The sequence below is a fragment of the Panthera onca genome, chromosome B1 (assembly GCF_046562875.1).
Source record: "Panthera onca isolate mPanOnc1 chromosome B1, mPanOnc1 haplotype 2, whole genome shotgun sequence".
NCBI classification, from domain to species: Eukaryota; Metazoa; Chordata; class Mammalia; order Carnivora; family Felidae; genus Panthera; species Panthera onca.
This window is the reverse complement of record NC_138342.1, coordinates 117,336,010-117,354,956: the sequence shown is the minus strand read 5'-3', so window position 1 is coordinate 117,354,956 and position 18,947 is coordinate 117,336,010. Positions and strand designations below refer to the sequence as shown.

The following is an 18,947-nucleotide window of genomic DNA, read 5'->3' as shown; positions in this document are numbered from 1 at the left end:
CTGAAAAATTATGCCAGCAATGATGGTGACCACATCATAGAGAGATAAGGATTAAATAACATTATCCACGTAAAGTCTTTGTACAATATCTGCCATATAGTAATAGTTTACAATTATTTGATGCTTGCATTTTTATCCCAGGCATTGAGATCCTAGATCTCTCTGGTTTTTAAAGATGTTTATAGCTAGAGGGGCTTATCCTCTCTGAAATTAGTACGTTCAGGCAATGAATGCTAACAAAGAGAGTGGTAACTCAGGCAGATGTTATGAAAACCAGTGGACTGATCGCTTTAACTCACCATGCAGCATCCCTATATTTTATCGATTTAGCGTGAAACAGTCAGAAGCCAGAAGCCAGAGAGAACCTGAACCTGAGAGAAAACCCAGTATACCCAGCTTCAGTAATCTCACTCTGCAAATCCAAAGATAGACTTGAATAGAGAAGTGCAGACAGAAAACCTTGTCAGTCCTTAAATCCCAGTGTAAGTCCTTCGCGTTCCCCTAAACATCTTCTTCAGATACAGCTCCCTTCTAAACATGTATTTCTTATCTCCAGGGCCGGTTGGTTGGTGGGTCGGTCAGTTGGTCGGTCAGTCTGTCTGTCTGCCTACCTATCTATCTTTCATTCTTGCATTTCAGTTCTTAGCAGACTCACTATAAGTAAGTAAATAAAAATGATATATCACGGTATTTTCATTTGGGCAAGAGAAAAAGCCAAAGTTGATATAAATATTTTCTAATTGTGAAATTTACAATTATTATTCAAATGAAGTAAAGCTAAGTAGGACCACAGAACTTACTCAAATTTCTTTTATTACAATGTGGGTAGATAGTCTGTATAAAAACAAAGAAGATATGATGTGTTTCAGAAACACAGAAAGCTCTTGCATTTAGTGAATCCCAAATCCCCTTTTCAATATTGTTGGATAAGCAACATATGTAGACTTAAATTTCTGTGTAAAGACACATGATGAAGCAGCATTTCTAGTCACTTGAGGACCTTCACAGTGCCTCTGTACTTGCTGCCTTGTTACTTGTTAAGCCTTATCCTTCAGGGTCATAAAGGTACATCTCAGCTGGAATTTGGTATACCAAATAATGAGTGCAATGTCTGCATGTTCAGATAATGTGAGGTTTTGAGAAACCTTTGAGAGAAATCAGTTTTAACCAGAGTTTTTTCTTCAGCTGCCTGAGAGGAAAGCAAGGTGAGATTATCAATTCATAAGATTGCTTTGATTTTTCTAAGAACACTTTGCAAAGTATAAAAGAAAACCCCAAATGCTCACTTTTTTTTCTCTTTCAATAGACATTAAGACTTACACTCTTTATGAAAGTAACAAATCCCCTTTCCTCTTCTCAGATAGAGGTTCCAAAAATAAGAATGCCTCTTTCTCTCCCCCCCCCTCTCTTTTCTTTCCCTCTCTCCCTCTCTCCTTTCTCCCATCCACCTTTATTTTCTCCTTCCTCCCTCCTTCCCTCCCTCCCTCCCTCTTCCCTTGTCTTGTCTTGCCTTCCCTTGCCTTCCCTTCCCTTGCCTTCCCTTCCCTTGCCTTCCCTTCCTTGCCTTCCCTTCCCTGCCTTCCCTTCCCTTCCCTTGCCTTCCCTTGCCTTCCCTTCCCTTCCCTTCCCCTCTTTCTCTTTCTCTTTCCTTTGTACTTTTTTTCCCTATATACAACTCTTTTCTATTGTGGAGTACTTTCAGAAATAGTGTTTCAGGTTTTAGGAGCTCTATTTAAAAGAAAGCAGTGCTCTTTTGTTGGTGGTAGGAACATGAGTCCAGTTTTTTTTTTAGGTCAGTGTTGTCCCTTTAACTAAATAATGCTCTTCATATGATGACTCATTTATCACAGTCATTTGTATAGAAAAAAAGAAAGGGATAAGTGGATGATGAAGTGGGGAACAGAGCTGCATTAAATTATTTCCAACATATAAGTGCTTTATGTTGGAGAAAGAAAAATAATTTTATTTTTTATCCTTCCTCTGACAAAGTAATGCACTCTGCCATTAACAATGGACCTGCTTTTTTTCATGTTTTTAGCTTCAAACATAGGTAAAATATTTCCCTTAGCCTCGCATGGATCCTATATGGGGTTCCAGCCTTCCTGATCATTCTTATCATTACTCCTTTGAGACATTTCTTCATTAGTAGTCTCCTGTTTAACTTTGTGTGGGATCTCCTGATCCCTTATTTTCCCATCTTTGAGATTTTTCAAGAATGAAAATTGCTTTATTGATTTTCACTTTAAAAAGCTGCAGGTCCATTATAAAAATTATTAAATGTAGAAAAAGAAATACAAATTGAAAATTACTGACTATTCCATCATCTATAAATACCTTCTGTTAATGTTTTTGGTAAAACACTGTTTCAGATTCCCCACCCCCCCCCCTTTATATCTCTCTGCCTTTGTGTCTCCATTCATCCATCCATCCATCCATCCATCCATCCATCCATTCTTCTCTCTGTAACTTGCTGTATTGGTCAGAAATATATCATGAATGTCCTTTCGTGCAATACATATTTAACTGCATCATGATTTTAAATGGTTACATAACAAATCATTAAAAAAAGTGTACTTTAGTCTTCCTTTAGGGGTCTAGGTTATTTTTAAATTTTGCCATTACTGTATATGTTGTATGTCGATAACATTTCACTGATTCTAAAATTCTGAAATGAGCTAGTGATTATATGATGCAGTGGAAACTATGGAGATAACCGATTACTGTAGAATATGAATACTTCCTATTGCAACTTGAATTATAAAAATCCTGTGTTTTGTTTTATCCCCTGAGAAGTATATTCATACATTTGTGTTATTTGCTTAGGGGGGATACACCTTTTTAAAAATAAAGCTTAAAGATAATAACTGCAAATATCAGGTATGAAACAGCTTTGGAGGGGTGGTTAACACTGAGTATTAACTATCAGAAAGAGCATAAAGTTGAATTCCATGGTCTAGAAGAACCTCTAGAAGTTATTCCAGCAGAGGATAGTAGGCAGAGTCTTAGAGTATCGTCATTCATTTCATGCATTCTTGCCTGAAGGTATTTTTTTTTTTCTTTTTTCTTTTTTAACTAAGGATCCAACTCAATCATTTATTCAATAAAACTGTGTTGATTATCTTCCTGGGTCAAATATAGAGTTGAACACAAGCAATACAGAGATCAAATATACTTGTTCTAGTCTCCAGATTCTCATGGTCTACCACATGGGAAAAGTGGATAGTTGAGTGCTACTCAGGAAACTAGACAGCATCAGTAAGAAAGGGAAATTCTGCTGGCTTTAGACCCAAGGTGTGTCCTAGACTGGGAACTCTTTTGGACTCATTAACTTACAACTTTTTTTTCCAAGTCTCCAAACACATTTTGGAAGCCTATATTTTTAAGGAAGGTTGAAAGTCAGTCGTTCATGTGCTGATTGGAAACTGGAGAGGAAAACCAAAGAGTGCTAGATAGGGCTAGTTTTGAGAGTGAAGAATAGAGTTGTAGCCAACTTCTGGACATCTCACCCCTTCTTGAGTGGTTCCATACTGGCAGGTGCATATGGGTAACATCATCACAGGAGGAAATAGTCGCCTGACCTACCAAGCTAGAAAGTCATATTCAGCAATTTGATTGAATATTGTGATGACTTCAGGGTTTTGTTAGAAGATACTTTTATCTGATTTTTAGGAAGCTATAATATATGCCCAATCTTACTGACATATACAAAAAATGAGATAAATTTTTACTGTCCATTGGTTTTATTCAAGCATCTCAAACTTCAATGTGCATAAAAACCACCTAGAGATCTTGTTGAAAGGTATCTATTAGGTCAGGGGCAGTGCCTGAGATTTCACATTTGCAAAATGCTTCTAGGTAATGCCAACTTTGCTGATTAATGGATGGCACTTTGAATAGCGAGGTCTTCATATCTTCATGCCAATGAGAAATCACCTTTTGTAACTTTCATTTATTTGTTTGCAGCTGTAGTGATGGTCCTAAACAGCATGAGTGTCAGCTGGAGTGCCCGGATCCAGATTTTCCTAACCTTTTGCAAGCTCACAGCAATTCTGATAATTATAGTCCCTGGAGTTATGCAGCTAATTAAAGGTATGGACTGGAAAGTAAATGCTTTTTAAAATACGTATCTGCTTTTGATCTCTTCTAGCCCTAACTTTTGCGTGTACTAGCAGAATCCCTTAATTAGTCTCTGCTTGTGGAACTTAGACTCTATACTGTCATCTAATTGATTTGAAAGACGGTTGCATTGGGGTGTGTTGGTATTTACAGCTGAATGGCAACAAGAAGATTAAGACTGGGCCAGGCAACAAAATAAGGCATTAGTGAATTCTCTCCATCTATAAACTCTTTGGAGTGAAACTCAAAGTGGAAAAAAAATTGCAATTAGTTTTAACTACAGATACCTATATCCTCTTAGTTTTACTTTAAAATAGTTCAATAATAGTAATAAAGACTAGAGAAGAAAGGATATCTGGAAAATGATGAAAGATGACCAATAATTCTCTTACTCTATGGCTATTACTGCTTTTATCTTGAGAATAGAGTCTTGACAGAAAGGGAGTCAGATATGGGACTAGCATTCCTAAAAACCAAATATTATCTGACAAAAAAGTTGTAAAACTTAATTTTTATTGTTACATTAACAATAATTAGGAGCTGCTAGTTGTCCATTTATGAATAGAAGATCTTAGAACTGTCCTGGCTCAATGTTCGCATCAAATCCAGCAACTTCAGCCAACTCAGAGGAGATACGATAAAGATTTTAATGCCATGGCTTACGCTAAAGAAAGAGAAGACATGAGCTCGCTCTTCCAATTCACATTGGTCCCCATAGAGCTAGCCTGCTCATTTTATCTGATCAATTAGAAATGCAGAGAAAATAATCTGTTTTATTGCTGCTTTCTTTTTCTGGGCTAACTCGTTAGTCTTCTGTAAGGGGTTTCTTCCATTTGTGGAAAGTGCAGAGACTCTGAGTTGTTGACCCTACTTTAGTTCTAGTTTAGGTTCCAAAAGATGATGTACTATCCTTTAAAACTAAGATTTTTTTTTTCTTTTTGGTGTAATATAAGACTGTACTCATTTTTTTTCCACCTATTGATATATGTATGAAGTGAGGTTTTCCAAAGGTTATTTTATTGCAAATTCCTTAAGAGCAGAGATCACAGTGTATTTTTTGGATCGTTTTTGACACTTGAAATAGAATGATCTTTTAATTAATACTTATGCTATCAGTGCTTAATGTGAACAGGCTTCCTCTTCTAGTTCACCTAGTAGAGAAATACCGTAAGAATATTACTACATTTAAAGTAAATTTTAATATTTTGGAGATCATATTTAGCAAGTGTATTTACTCTATTACTACAAAATGTTGATTTTCTTTCTAACTTAATCACATATTTTTCACATTAATTTGAAACTCCAGGAAGAGAAAAGCTTTATTGATATAGATTATGCACTTATTTCCACTCTAATAAGATCTTGGAAATATTTGTGTGGTCTATATTTATTTATGAGGATTTGGTAAACTTTCCTTTGAATATTAGGATTTTCATATTCCTGAGACCTCTGTTATACGGCCAAAATATTCCTGAAGTTTAGAAAAGCCTGTCTTTTGTAATATTTTAAAAATGACACTTTTTAGGATTTATGCTTTAGGACCTGGTCTTTAACAAAGTTTAGTTTCTCTTCTTGATTATTCAGTACTGTACTCTTAGAATATTATCTCTTTTGGCCAAGGAGACAATAGGTCATGATAAAAGAATATTCAATAGATATTTTTATCTGAGCCCCAGTATTTATATTTCCCTTCTATGAGGCATTTCTAAATTCACTGTGTCATTTTTTTTTTTTTAATGAACTATATTTTGGAACTGGACACTTTGAGGGAAAAATTATTTAGCACACAATTCAACTTTCTTCGTTTTTCGTCTCAAAACTCATACTTATTATATTAATATATATTGTTGTCTGGGCAACCCAGGTAAGAATTGAGATTTGAATGAAGAGAGAGGGTCGTAATCACATACATCATCCAACTTCCATCCTCCTTTTATTTACTTAAGTGAAGACCAATTTTGAAACAAAGTCACATTTCCCCTCTGGGTGATCTCATTTGCTATTTTCTTTAGGAAAGAGACTTTTTTTGTATTTAACTTTGAATATTGGCTGAATAAATCTGAATTTTGGTAGGGTTTTTCTTGGTAGTTATCCAAAGATACACACGAAAAAGGCCCAGTATCATTCATGAAGTAGGGAAAAATGTTAAGAATTAAAGCATTCAATCCACATGTTGATGCATAATTTGTTAAAATCTATCCATTTTAAAATTTAGTATAATTCCTTTTCAGTGTTTGTAAAAGGAAATTACGTCATTCTCTAAGACGTAGTATTAGTGGACTTTCTCCATAAAGGCCAGACAGTAAATATTTTCAACTTTACATGCTATACAGTCTCTGTCACGACTACCCAATTCTGTTGTTGCAGGGTGAAATCAGCCATAGACTGGTAATATCAATCCTAATACACAAACAAGTAGGCCTAGCTGTGCTCCAATAAAATTTTATTTAACACGGAAGCTTTGAAAGGCCAGATTGGGTCCACAGGGTTTACCAACAATGGTGGATGCCTAATAGATTACAGGTTGAAAACAGAAAGAAGAAAGAAAGTTAAATGATATGAGAAGGTGGTTCTTGGGGTTTTTTGCTACCTCCTCGTTGAGAGTAGACCTGTCGATATTTCTTTCCAAGTATAGAAGACAGAGCAGTCTGCCAGCAAGATGAGACACTTTGGCATGAACATTATTTTGAGTTAAGAACAATCCAAACACAGTAGGTTCAGGAAAAACTTTTTACTCCATCCTGCTTATACCAGGAAGAGAGCTATTAACAGAGATTCTTTTTTACTTAAGATACTCATCTGCATAACAGGGCAACTTTTGTTTTCCAAACATCTCCTTTTACCTTCCTACAAATGTCTTTCTCCCCTTTGTATCCTCAGAATGCTACCCCTCTTCTTAGCTCATCTAAGTGTCATACTGTCTCACTGTCTTTGGAATCTCCATGTCTGTGGAGGTTCCCATATGTACGTTTACTAAATTTGATTTTCTCCTGTTAATCTGCCTCATGTCAGTTTAAGTGTTAGTCCAGCTAGAAGGATATGGAAGGGCAGAGGAAATTCTAGCTTCCCAACACAAGCTTTACATTATCTTCATTTAAAAGAATTCTACTACACTCCTATGAACTATAGCTTACAGAGTATTCTTTAGTCTTCTTTCATGCTCAAACTCTAAAAGAGCGGGGCGCCTGGGTGGCGCAGTCGGTTAAGCGTCCGACTTCAGCCAGGTCACGATCTCACGGTCCGTGAGTTCGAGCCCCGCGTCAGGCTCTGGGCTGATGGCTCAGAGCCTGGAGCCTGTTTCCGATTCTGCGTCTCCCTCTCTCTCTGTCCCTCCCCCGTTCATGCTCTGTCTCTCTCTGTCCCAAAAAAATAAAATAAACGTTGAAAAAAAAAAAATTAAAAAAAAAAAAAAAAAAAAAAACTCTAAAAGAGCAGAGGCACACTCAAACAAGGAAATGGTTTTTAAATGCTATTTTCCTCTTTGCTATAATTTTATTAGAAAAGAAATGTGAAGTAGTTAGTGTTAGTGGTGATCCATATACTTTTGGGCCTCCTTCTCTAGAACAGATAAAGTATTAATAGATAAATCTGGCAATGAGCAGGGAGTGAGAAATCTGGACCTGGAACAGCATAGTTCATCCCCAACCCTCCCATTTCTTTCCCCATGTTTATGGCTTATTCTTTGAAAAGTCCTAAAATCTTTCTATTCTCATCGCAGGGCAAACACAACACTTTCAAGATGCCTTTTCAGGAAGAGATGCAAGTATCATGGGGTTGCCACTGGCTTTTTATTATGGGATGTATGCATACGCTGGCTGGTAAGTTGATATCTCTAGATCTGGTGGTTTGTATGGTTCATTAATTCCTTCAAGTAGTTTGGCTAAGTGCCAAGCAAGGTGCTAGACAGTGTGAATAACCACAATCCAGCACAATCTACTTTTTCTTAAAGTGAGAAAGATGGTGTGGCTCCCTCCACCAGGGCAATTACTGTGCATATGACTTAACGTAAACATAACTGAGTTTTTCAGTCAAGGTGACTATTAGATTTAGCCTGGTGTTGTAAAAAAACAAATAAATGTGGGCCTTAATGTTACTGAAAGATCTATCACAGCCATTAAGTCAGGAAACAAATGGGTGAACCCTGGTTCATGTTGCCAGGACCAACTGCTCCATCCTGGTGACTCCTGAGGGGGCTGGACAAATTGAAAGTACACCTCCTGGGCTGAGCTTGCCAACACTGTTGCCGAACAAACTTGGATAAACGTGTCACAAGAGAAGCCAAATGCAATGAGGGTTTGGAAAAGAGGAAGAGAGAAATTTGTTTTGGGTGCTGGCAGCGGGGGGAGGTGACAAGCTCAAGCGTTAACAATCCACCTCTCCACCGATAAGAAGGACACCTAGAATTTTATAGGGAGAGGTTGGAGCATCTGTGCAAAAGAGCGGACAGTGGGTATGTTTTCAGTCCATGATCATGGGTAGGGACTGGGATGTGTGGGGTGTGGTCTTCTAGGCATTCCGTTGCTATCAGGGCTTTTCTGGTCTGGTGGTTAGAACATTCTGGTCATTGCAAAATGTCTTTGTCAATGCCTCAAGAAAGTGCGATAAGAAATAAGCACAATAGGTTTTAGTTAGAGCATGAGTTAAATGGTCTTATCTATTTCCGGTTTTAACTGCTGGGGTCTATGAGCAAGAGGGCTTGCTGACATTAAGAACCAATACAAATCACTTAGAAGTCTGTATCAGTGAGGACATAACAGTGCCACGGGAAATTAAAGATGAGTTCTTTGCTTGTCAAAAGGCCTTTCAGCTGAAGCTCCAAGGTTGTTTGTGAATAGTGATTAATTGATTTTTCTCTGCTTTCCCATGAGAATGAAATAATTCAGATATAGAAATAAGTAAGATGTACCCAGGAGGTAAAATGATACTCTAAAGGCAGGGTAGGAAAACTAAGATAATGAAATTAGGCATACTAGATAATCTACATTTTACTGGTTCTTACAAATTCCTTAAAATTTCCTCCACATTTGAAAAATAAAGTATGCAGCAAAAATGATGAAAATCACTCTGCCATGGGTACATTGCCTTTGTGCTTTCCAACTGTGATAACCATTCTGGTTGAAGCATTAGAACTTTGTTTCTAATTTATGCCTTACTTTATTCAATAACTTGAATAACAATACTCATGGATAAGAATGGGATTTTTCTCTAATTAAATTTTATCGATGTAAGATTCAGTTGAAGTGACTATTACGAGAAAGCCCACCAGGTAGCAAAGTATTGCTTAAGCATCAAAATCTTTGCAGTAAAATTAAATTTCACAGTTTTGGCATAAATAGTGGCAAAATCTCTTTATTATTATTATTTTTGGAGCTAATAGTTGTACAATTTTAGCTATGAGAGTGTTCTGTAAACATAAAAATAGTATCAGGAAACCACACTAGCTCAAAAATTATGTTAACTGCATTACAAATGCAAATAAAATGTACTTTCATTCCTTTACTTTTTAGATTTGTACCTTCCAGCTAGTGCATGGAATATAAAGATGTATTTCAAAATAAATGGAATGTTTACCATATAAATCTCAATGAATTATGAAAATACAGCATTAGAGGAAAATCGGGAGGGTACAGGAACTTAAAAAAAAACTTTAACCTAGCTTTTGAAAGACATTCAAAGATTGTAGCTCTAAGGAGTATAGTGTAAAATATTTGTATATTCAAGAAATATTCTTATAGCCATTGTGTGTGTTAATCTTGAATCACACAGTATATTTGAAATCTTTTTATTTTTGTCCAAAGCATAATGTGATGCTGGGCAGAGAGAACAGAGTTGTGATCACAGGGTTCGTAGCAGAATCAACTATTCTATGGCCATTCAGCTTGGATCAAAGCTCTGGTGCCCTGGGGCAGCAGCCAAGCTACTGGGAAGGGCACCCGGAGACCAGAGTGAAGTGGGGAAGTGATAGAAGCTTTCAGCTAGAGCCAAGTGTTGGGAGCCCAGCAATATTCACTCAGGAATGTGGAATGTGGAGATAGTCACAAGGGAGATTTGATTAATTCTATTGAATGAAGTTTCTTTTGCCTGTGACTACCATGCATCTGTTCCCACGGAATCTTAAAATACTCTTCTACCCAACTCACTCTCCCACTACCAGCACCAAATATTCGGGTCGCCTGCTTCATGTAGAGCAAACCTTTTCCACTTCTGTAGGCTTTTGAGAGCTGATCGATTTCTCCATTTCTCTCACTCTTTTCATCTTGAATTATCTTATTATCTGAATATTTTGTTTGATTGGTGCTGAACCCCACATGTGCCTCTCGTTAAAAGGATTTAAGAAAGCAATTTAGGTGATACGGATCAACTTTCTTTAGCAATGCATGAAGTGGGCAGTCTCCACTTTCAAGAGTCCAGAGAAGTGCAAAATGGGATGGAAGACAGGGAACTTTTATAGGATGGGCTTAAATTAGAATTAATTAGAATTCTTAGAATTGTTTCAAAGAATAAGGAACAAGAAAGAGAAAGATAGAAAATGAATAAGGAACAAGGAAATAAAGATAGATCCCAGAGTTGGTGTTTGGGGACTGAGTGCCCTATCTTGGGCCTAGAAGTTTATTTCAATTTCCGTTTACAGGGAAAGTGGGGTTTACGTGAACTTTTGTTTATACTTTTACACATATAATCCTCATATCCACTCCCTATTTTAAAGAACAGAAAACTGTTGATTTTCTCATATTCTTAAGGGATCAATTCTAGTACTAGAAATTAAGGCCAGGATTTTAAATGGAATGTTATCTGATACAAGTGGTTTGTGGAGAGACAGATAAGTAACTGTATTTCTATAACAAGGTTTTTATGCTACCTGAATGCTGCTTTGTGGATAGGCAGATATAATCTGGTTGTTAATCTATGGCCATCAGTTTTAGAAAAAGGAAACTGTGTTTAGAAGAAACAGTTCTGTCGGTTTGGAGTTCCAGAGGAAAAGTTAATATCTGGCTGTAAATGGAACAAGATGGAGACTAAAAGAGTTCACAGAGAGGGGTATTTATTCCCTTCCCAAATGTGATCCTGCCTCTCTGACCTCTGTCTGTCTTTCACGGTATAATTACAAGACTAGGTGGTGGAATTATAAATGAGGCACTGTAAATGAGCCTCTGCTCTCTGTGCTGCTGCTGTGACAACGTTTGATGCAAACAAAAAGTGTGGGGGGCATTGCAAATAAGTCAGACAGAAGCAGCCACTGTCATCAGAACTCAACCACCTAGGGTGTAAGTAAAAGCAGCAAGACCTTTGTTGTCCAGGAGGCCTTGCTCTGTTAGCAATTCAACTCCTCCATGGTGAATGGGAAAAAGATCCTGCCAAACCTTGGGTCTGAATAAAGTAGGCTTTTGGCCATGAGGAGTGCAGAACCTTTTTAGAATGATGAAAACTCCTTCACAGAAACATGATTAGGGGGAAAGAAATCATTAACCCAGCCAGGTCACAGAGTTGGGTCAGAGCAACTTTAATATCATTGCCAATGTCTGCATTCAGAGAGATAGGTCTGCCAGTGTTCCCTGTGGCCCAAGGGAACTCAACCAATTTCAGTCCCATATCCTGATCCAAAGCTAAATATTGCTTGGTGGGATTTTTTTTAAACTGTGTAATAGAAAGTTTTCCGGTGTCTTTCTTCTCCCTTTTAAATCCTATCCTCTAGTGGATTTAGTCTTTCGAAAGCACCTGCTGGGATTATTTTGTACCATTGTGTCAAATCTAATCTAAAGAATAAGCTTTTTTTTAAAAATAATTCACATAGTTGGGTACTGGGATGCATTCACAGCTTTGTGGTGCTTTTTATATACAATTATGGAAGAGCTGAAACAATAGATCTTGTGAACATTCTCTAGAGGCCTTGAGGAGATGTACAGCAAGGAGAATGCTATGGACTCATTGCTGGAAACTAGGAGAGCATAAAGGTGTATTTCCCATAGGATGTGAATGTTTGGACCAAAATAGGAAGCTTTCTCCTTTGCACCCCCACCCAGCCTTTTCCTTTTCTCTATTCTCTGGAGCTATGGCAAATATTTCAAATTGTGGCCTTCCCCCCCCCCCCCCCACAAATGTTTCCTTTCTTGCTGTAAACATTGTTGGAAAACACCAGTTTCTAAAACAACTATTAAGAAGGAACTGGATATTTTTGACGTGAGAAGCCTGGAAACCTCTCTTTCTCTCTCTCTCTCTCTCTCTCTCTCTCTCTCTGTGTGTGTGTGTGTGTGTGTGTGTGTGTGTGTGTGTGTGTGTGTTTTGTTTCATTTTGGGGGGATTTTTTTTTCTTTTTTTCCCCTGCATGTTCTTCCTGTATTTCCCATTGCTTTGGCCTTATAACAAACACATGAAATCCCTCAGAGTGCATATTCCAGATATAAGTATTGATTGTTACTTGCCTTCCTGGTATAACTACAGCCTCTATTTTTAGAAACTTACTCTCCAGTCATTAAAAAATATCCTTGGCTGCTAACTTTTTAGATCACCTTTATTGCTACTATTCTGTCAGCTATTCAAATGTTTCTACTTAAGACACAGTCCTTAAAATATTAGATGTCTTCACCTTGTTAAAAGATAAACTGAAGCGTATTAAAATTTTTAAGACTTTATTTGAGCAAAAATCAATTTGAATCAGGCAGCATTTAATCTAGCAGATAGAATGGAGCTCAGAGGAACTGTACAAAATGCAAGACTTTTATAGGCAGAAGGGAGCAGGAACAAAGAAGTTAGTGTAGGCAAAAAAGCAGTTGGTTTTTGCAAGGTTACTTTCATTTAAACGATGGCAGAGATCTATCAGGCAGATTACCTAACTAGTACTAATCAAGTGATTCCTGAGTGGCTGGTTTAAAGTTCCGTTACTGGGAGAGTTGAAACTATAATTGCCTTGGTTTGGTGTTGTGGAGCTTAGCATAAGTGACTCCATTTGGAGCTTATTGTCTAGTGTTTAACAACCATGAACATCAACTTTCTACTTGTGAATTTAGATGGGTTTTTATAAAGATGGGATAAGACAGGTTTTCTCATTCTTGTTTTAAGCTATGACATACTTGATATTAAAGTCTGTTGGGCTAATATTCTAGCCATTTGGTTTTAGGTTATAGAAAATTCACACTTATAGACCCAAGCTTCTGTGTACCTATATTAATAGCTATTTTATCTTCCATGGAGTAAGAGAATAGAAAAGTGTTTTGAAAATATGACTTTTTTTATTTTGTGGAAATGCTCTAAATGTATGAAATGAAGAAGAGAAATGTCTTTGTCTTCATATGTTTAGCTCTCCCGTTATGATCTCTTAGCTTTCCCATCTTCGCAATCAAATTATCTACATATGCTTGTTTGAGGATGGAGTCTGCCTTGGTCATACATCTTAGAACCTTGAAAAAGAACTATAAGGGCTTAAAAGAGTATCCAGCAATCCCTTTAGATTGGAAAAAGAAGTCAAGGTTGCAAGGTGGTAGACATTTCTGGGTGGGGTGAGTAGAGTCACAAAGTCAAGGAAAGGAATCTGAATTTCTTTCTCTAGGGCCATAACTTTAGGGGGATATTTGTAATCCTATCAAACTTGAAAGTGAACTATTTTGTGCCTAGAATACTTTTTGTCATGTAAGGGACCCAGAAAAGCGTTCAGGACTTGGGAAAAGTGTCCAAAATGTTCTGCTGTTTAGTTATCCACTTATAGTGTAATGACTGTATGTCTAAAAATGCAACTTCATAGTCTTGTGACTTGAGGTATCTGGATAGGCACATACCAGAAAACAGTGAATTGAAAGGAAGAAGCGAAGATTAAGAATCTATTATCTTTGATCCCGTTGTCAGTTCCTACTTGCCCTTGTGTGCAAGTATGAAGCCATGAACTCTAAAACTGAGAAATGCTATTGTCACACTTCTATTGTCCTATAAGCTTTGATTGACCTGCCACCACTACTAAAATCTGGATTCCTGAAGCCTAAGGCCATCTGGTACTTAAAGTCTGTTCTCACTACCCCTGACACACTTTAGAGCTGCAAAATACTAAACTGTGGCTTCCACCCCTGTGCTTGTGTGCTATACTCAGTCTGGAATGTTCTTACACCACTTCACTAGGGCTAGACGTTAAGCATTTTTGAGGACTCAACTTGGGTGATGGCTTCTCTAGAAAATCTTCCCTGACTTGCCAGTCTGGGTTAGACCTTGCCTCTGGCTCCCATGGTACCCTGTGCACACTCCAGCACTGGCTCCTATGCTACATTGCACAAGTCTATGCTCCACTGTATATACTATGAGGTCCTTGAGGAGAATTAGTGTGGATTTTCCACTTCGTTTTCCCTAGTGGCTGACACGTGATACTCTCCTATATTGCTGGGAATGCAAAAATGGAAAAAAATAGTTTGACTCTAAACACACATCCACTTGTTGACTCAGTGATTATATTCTGAGTATTTGCCAAACAGAAATGATTGCCTGGTCCCCAAAAGAACATGCATAGGCATATTTATGGTATCTATTCATAATAGCTATATATTGGAAGTAATCCAAAACCATCAACAGTAGAATGTATAGTGTAACAGTACAATAGAACACATCAGTAAAAATAATGAATTATTGTTACATACAACAGCATGGGTGAGGCTCATGAAAATAAAGCTCAGGAAAAAAAAGCCAGACACAAAATAATAAATATTGTATAATAGTTATACAGGCAAATATTAGTCTAGTGTGATGAAACAAAAAAACTTAGCAATGGTGATAAAAGTCAGAATAATGGTTGCCTTTACAAGAGAATGAAAGAGATGATATTGACTAGAAAAGGTGATAAGGAAACCTTCTAGGGTTCTAGGAACGTTTTATCTCTTGATCTTTTTGTTGGTTCCATGGGTATATAAATATGTAAAAATTCACCAAATTATAGATTAAGATTTATGCACTTAAATATTCATATGTTATACCTCTGTAAAAATATTAAAAAATAAAAAATAACTGGGGAAGCCTGGGTGGCCCAGTTGGTTAAGCACCTGATTCTTCTTGATTTTGACTCAGGTCATGATCTCACGATCGTGAGATTGAGTCCTATGTCAGACTCCATGCTTAGTGTGGAGCCTGTTTGGGATTCTCTTTCCTTTTCTCCCTCTGCCCCTCCCCCACGTGCTCTCTCTCTCTCTCAAAATAAATAAACATTTAAAAAACAAAAAATAAAAAAAATAAGAAAAATAAGAAATATGGCTTAATAGAAAAATGATTTGTTGGGGCTTTTGAGTATTGGAGATTTTCATCTCACAATAATTATTTGTTTATAATTTTTTATAATTCTGAGTTTGTAGATATTTAAAACTTGAAACTTTGGTTTATAGTCATAAAATATATTGGTAATTTATAATTCATTTATATCTTTTTAGGTTTTATCTCAACTTTGTTACGGAAGAAGTAGAAAATCCTGAGAAGTAAGTGGCCATATTTATTCTGAAATATTTATGAGGAATATTCCACATTCAACACTAAATTATCTGATAACCTGAAGATATAAAGTTATCATATAGTTATGTTTTAGATAACCAATTTCATAAAAGTCTACATATGTTACGTATGTTAACGTATGATAAGTCAGCTGCCCACAAATGTTCTGTAAGACATGAGCTCCAAAAATGGATTATTTCTAATAATTCATGTGAGTTTTTTCATAACTATTCTATTAAAGAGAATAATGCAGTTAATGAACAATTAGTTATGAAAGCCTAGAAGTGACTGTAGAATATTATAAGAACTTACAAATTTTAGTAGCTAGATGATTGCTTTTGCTTTTTGTTCCTAGGTAATACTTTTGGTGATTAGGTAATTTGATGATGATCTATATAATATTCCTAAGATGAATTATTTTTAATTCAGGACTTAGACAAATGAATTTTGTGATTTGCATACAAACGCTTGACTTTATACAGCAAAACAGCATAATCTATGGGCAGAAGAAGGAAATTTTAAGAAGTACAATGTAAGATATGGACAGAATTATAAAGTAATTTAATTCATCTGACATTGATTTTACACCTACCCTATTTCAACCATTGTGGTAGAAATTTCTTACATGACGATAAAACTTATATTTAAGATTTTATGGTCTAGTCACTTAGTCAAATGTGTAAACAAATGAAAGTAACATAGTATGATGCCATCATAGATTATTTACTCATCTGACAGAGAGTAAAGGAGGAAACACTTAACTCTGTCTAGGGGGATATTCCTATACCGAGTCTCAAATGATAAACAGGTATTTTTCAGGGGAGAAAAAAAAACAGGAAAGAATGAGAGAGAGAGAGAGAGAGAGAGAGAGAGAGAGAGAGAGAAAGGGGAAAGGGAGAAAGACTTCTGAGAAACAAAACATGTACAAAGATGAGTCAGTATAAAATTGCCTAGACATCAGAGACGAGGCTCAAGTGTTCACCATTCACTTTAAGGTAGACTGAGAAATCCTGGGACTATGTCTGTCTATCAGGAGATGGTAAGCCAGTTAGATCTGGCGAAGTACCACGTCAGAATTTTGAACACGCACACCAGCAACTAAGGTTGAAATGACGTCTTATACCATCTGATTCAACCGTTACACAAGTCAATATGTAATTTAAACATGTGAAAAGTTTATTTTATTGAGAAATATGAGAAATTTATGATAGTACTTTCATATTTAGAACTGGAATTGTGGTACAGTACATGCATTTACCGGGAACTAGTATCTTCTAGCATTCCTTTGAAATGATAAGCCACTTTCTGGCTCTAAATCTATTGATGACACAGATAAATAGGTTGCCCTGTTTTTACTATTTTTGAGAAGTGTGTAAATGGTAACACAGAGAAAAGGCTGTTCTTACTAGATTTTATATACGTAAAATATTTATTGGAGTTCCATTGCAAAGAAGAGATTACTATGGTTTATGTCTTTTAAGTTTAAAGGCATTTTAAAGAGTCTAGTTACTAAAAACTAGTATTAGAGAATATTTCTTATGTAAAAAAAAGGCAAACTGTAGGTTTGTGGATGTGACCTATAATGTAACATTTATTGTATGGTACATCGACGGCATAGAGATAGCTCATGTTCTCCTCTAATGGTATTTAATGGTTTAAATATAGGTCTATTTGCTGTGTATACACTACTCTTGTGTATATTGAATATATTTTAAACCTATTTATGCCATAATTACCCTGATCTGAACTTCTGATGTATTCTACAAGAATAGTATGCTTTTCAAGATTCTCTTTCTTTCTTAAGGGTCTTATTTTCACACATTGATAATGTCTGTGATTATGTACAACTACTAAAGAACAGTGATGTATGCATTCAGTGGTTTTTTGTTGTTGCAAAGAAGTTTCCTCATCTCGAAAAGTGAGAATAATTGTAGTGCTTACCTCATTGGGTTGTGGCGATGAGTTAATACGTATAAAGTACTTAGTTTAGGGACTGTACTTTTTAATCACTACATAATTGGTTGTTGTTACTATAATTATATTTCCTGATTGTAAGAACAACATAAAATGTTACTCACATAAGAGTATTTCCTAAGCAACAATATCCTAGCCAATTCTCTTCAGTGTTTTTGAAAGAAAAATGAAAAGTATTTCACACCTGTTGAAGCCTGTTCTATAAACTTTCAGCAAAGAAATTGAATATGTGTTTTATGATCTCTCCTATTCTTATGTACAGATTTCATATAACATTTTATATTTAGAGAAAATAAGACGTTTATAATAATTTAAAAGTAGCTATCAAAACTGATTTAGACTGATTATTATCACTGGTTATACCAGATGAAATGTTTTCATTTTCTGGAAATTATGATTTTGCCAACTTCATTAAATATTCCTAGAATACTTTTAATTTGATATTTTAAGGTCTCAAACTAAGGAACTTCTCCGGAGAAATTAAGTAAGAATCTGTGGAATTTGGGATCGAGATAATTAATAATTGCTAATACTTAAGGTGAAGAAGGAAACCTCTGGTACCTTTTTGTTCTGTTATACAAGGTACTCAAATATTCAGTTTTTGTCTGAATGATTCTGTGTAAAATTTAGCTAACAAATTTATTTTCTCAAAGTCAGAATATGAGAAATCCACAAAATCCCCTTAATGAAAAGTAAAGATTAAATTTGTACTGTGTATTTATCAAACCAAAGAAGTTCAAGCTTTTAAGCAACGTATTCAGTGTCTTAATTTTAAAAAATAACATTTCTCTATAAGGTTGGCAATCAGTCCAGGTCTTTTAAAACTAAATCTTATTTTTTAAACACAAGGAATGATTTGGGAAGTATTTATGGTTGAACATAGAGAACAGATGGTAAAATTATGTGAACCTCATCCAGATGTGTAATTTGTATTATTTTGTAGGTAGATACAGCTCCAAAATGTATTTAGTTACAAGGGAGAGTAATTAGAATTCCATCTCCTTTGTGACATGCCAAGATAAATGTGTTTCCCAATCAGTCACGGGTGCATGTGTCCAGGTGTGCTGCAACGTGTAACTTTCTGGCAGCTGGTGAAATGAATCATCAGCTGAACATACAACACCTTTTACTATCCTTCTCCACCTAGGCAATAAAATTTTGCTACAATTGTGCCCTAATAGAAAAAGTGATCATTAATTTAGATCACTGAAAATAACAATGTGATTTAAAATATATAGAATGTAGAATGAGGTTTCATGATCACAATGGACTGCCCTTTACATATACTTTAATTTCAGTGGCGATTTTTTCAGATTACCTAACATCACTCTATGGAGTCATTTCTGAACTGCTATTATGAGAATGACTTATAGGACAGCTCCCTAAGTGTTATCACAAGTGAGAGG

At 36.0% G+C, this 18,947-nt stretch overlaps 1 protein-coding gene across 4 annotated transcripts in view; it reads left to right on the top strand.

The window, feature by feature from the left end:
* The window catches only part of SLC7A11 (solute carrier family 7 member 11), a 131,952-nt gene that overhangs the window by 13,302 nt on the left and 99,703 nt on the right, over positions 1-18,947 (top strand). For all 4 annotated transcript variants that reach the window (XR_013555138.2, XM_078445737.2, XM_060654176.3 and 1 more), the window contains exons 4-6: positions 3,964-4,089; positions 7,835-7,934; positions 15,510-15,554. Coding sequence is in view for 3 of the 4 variants with exons in the window: in XM_078445737.2 (XP_078301863.1) it covers positions 3,964-4,089; positions 7,835-7,934; positions 15,510-15,554 (271 nt within the window). In the remaining variant the exon portion in view is untranslated. The remainder of the gene's footprint in view (positions 1-3,963; positions 4,090-7,834; positions 7,935-15,509; positions 15,555-18,947) is intronic.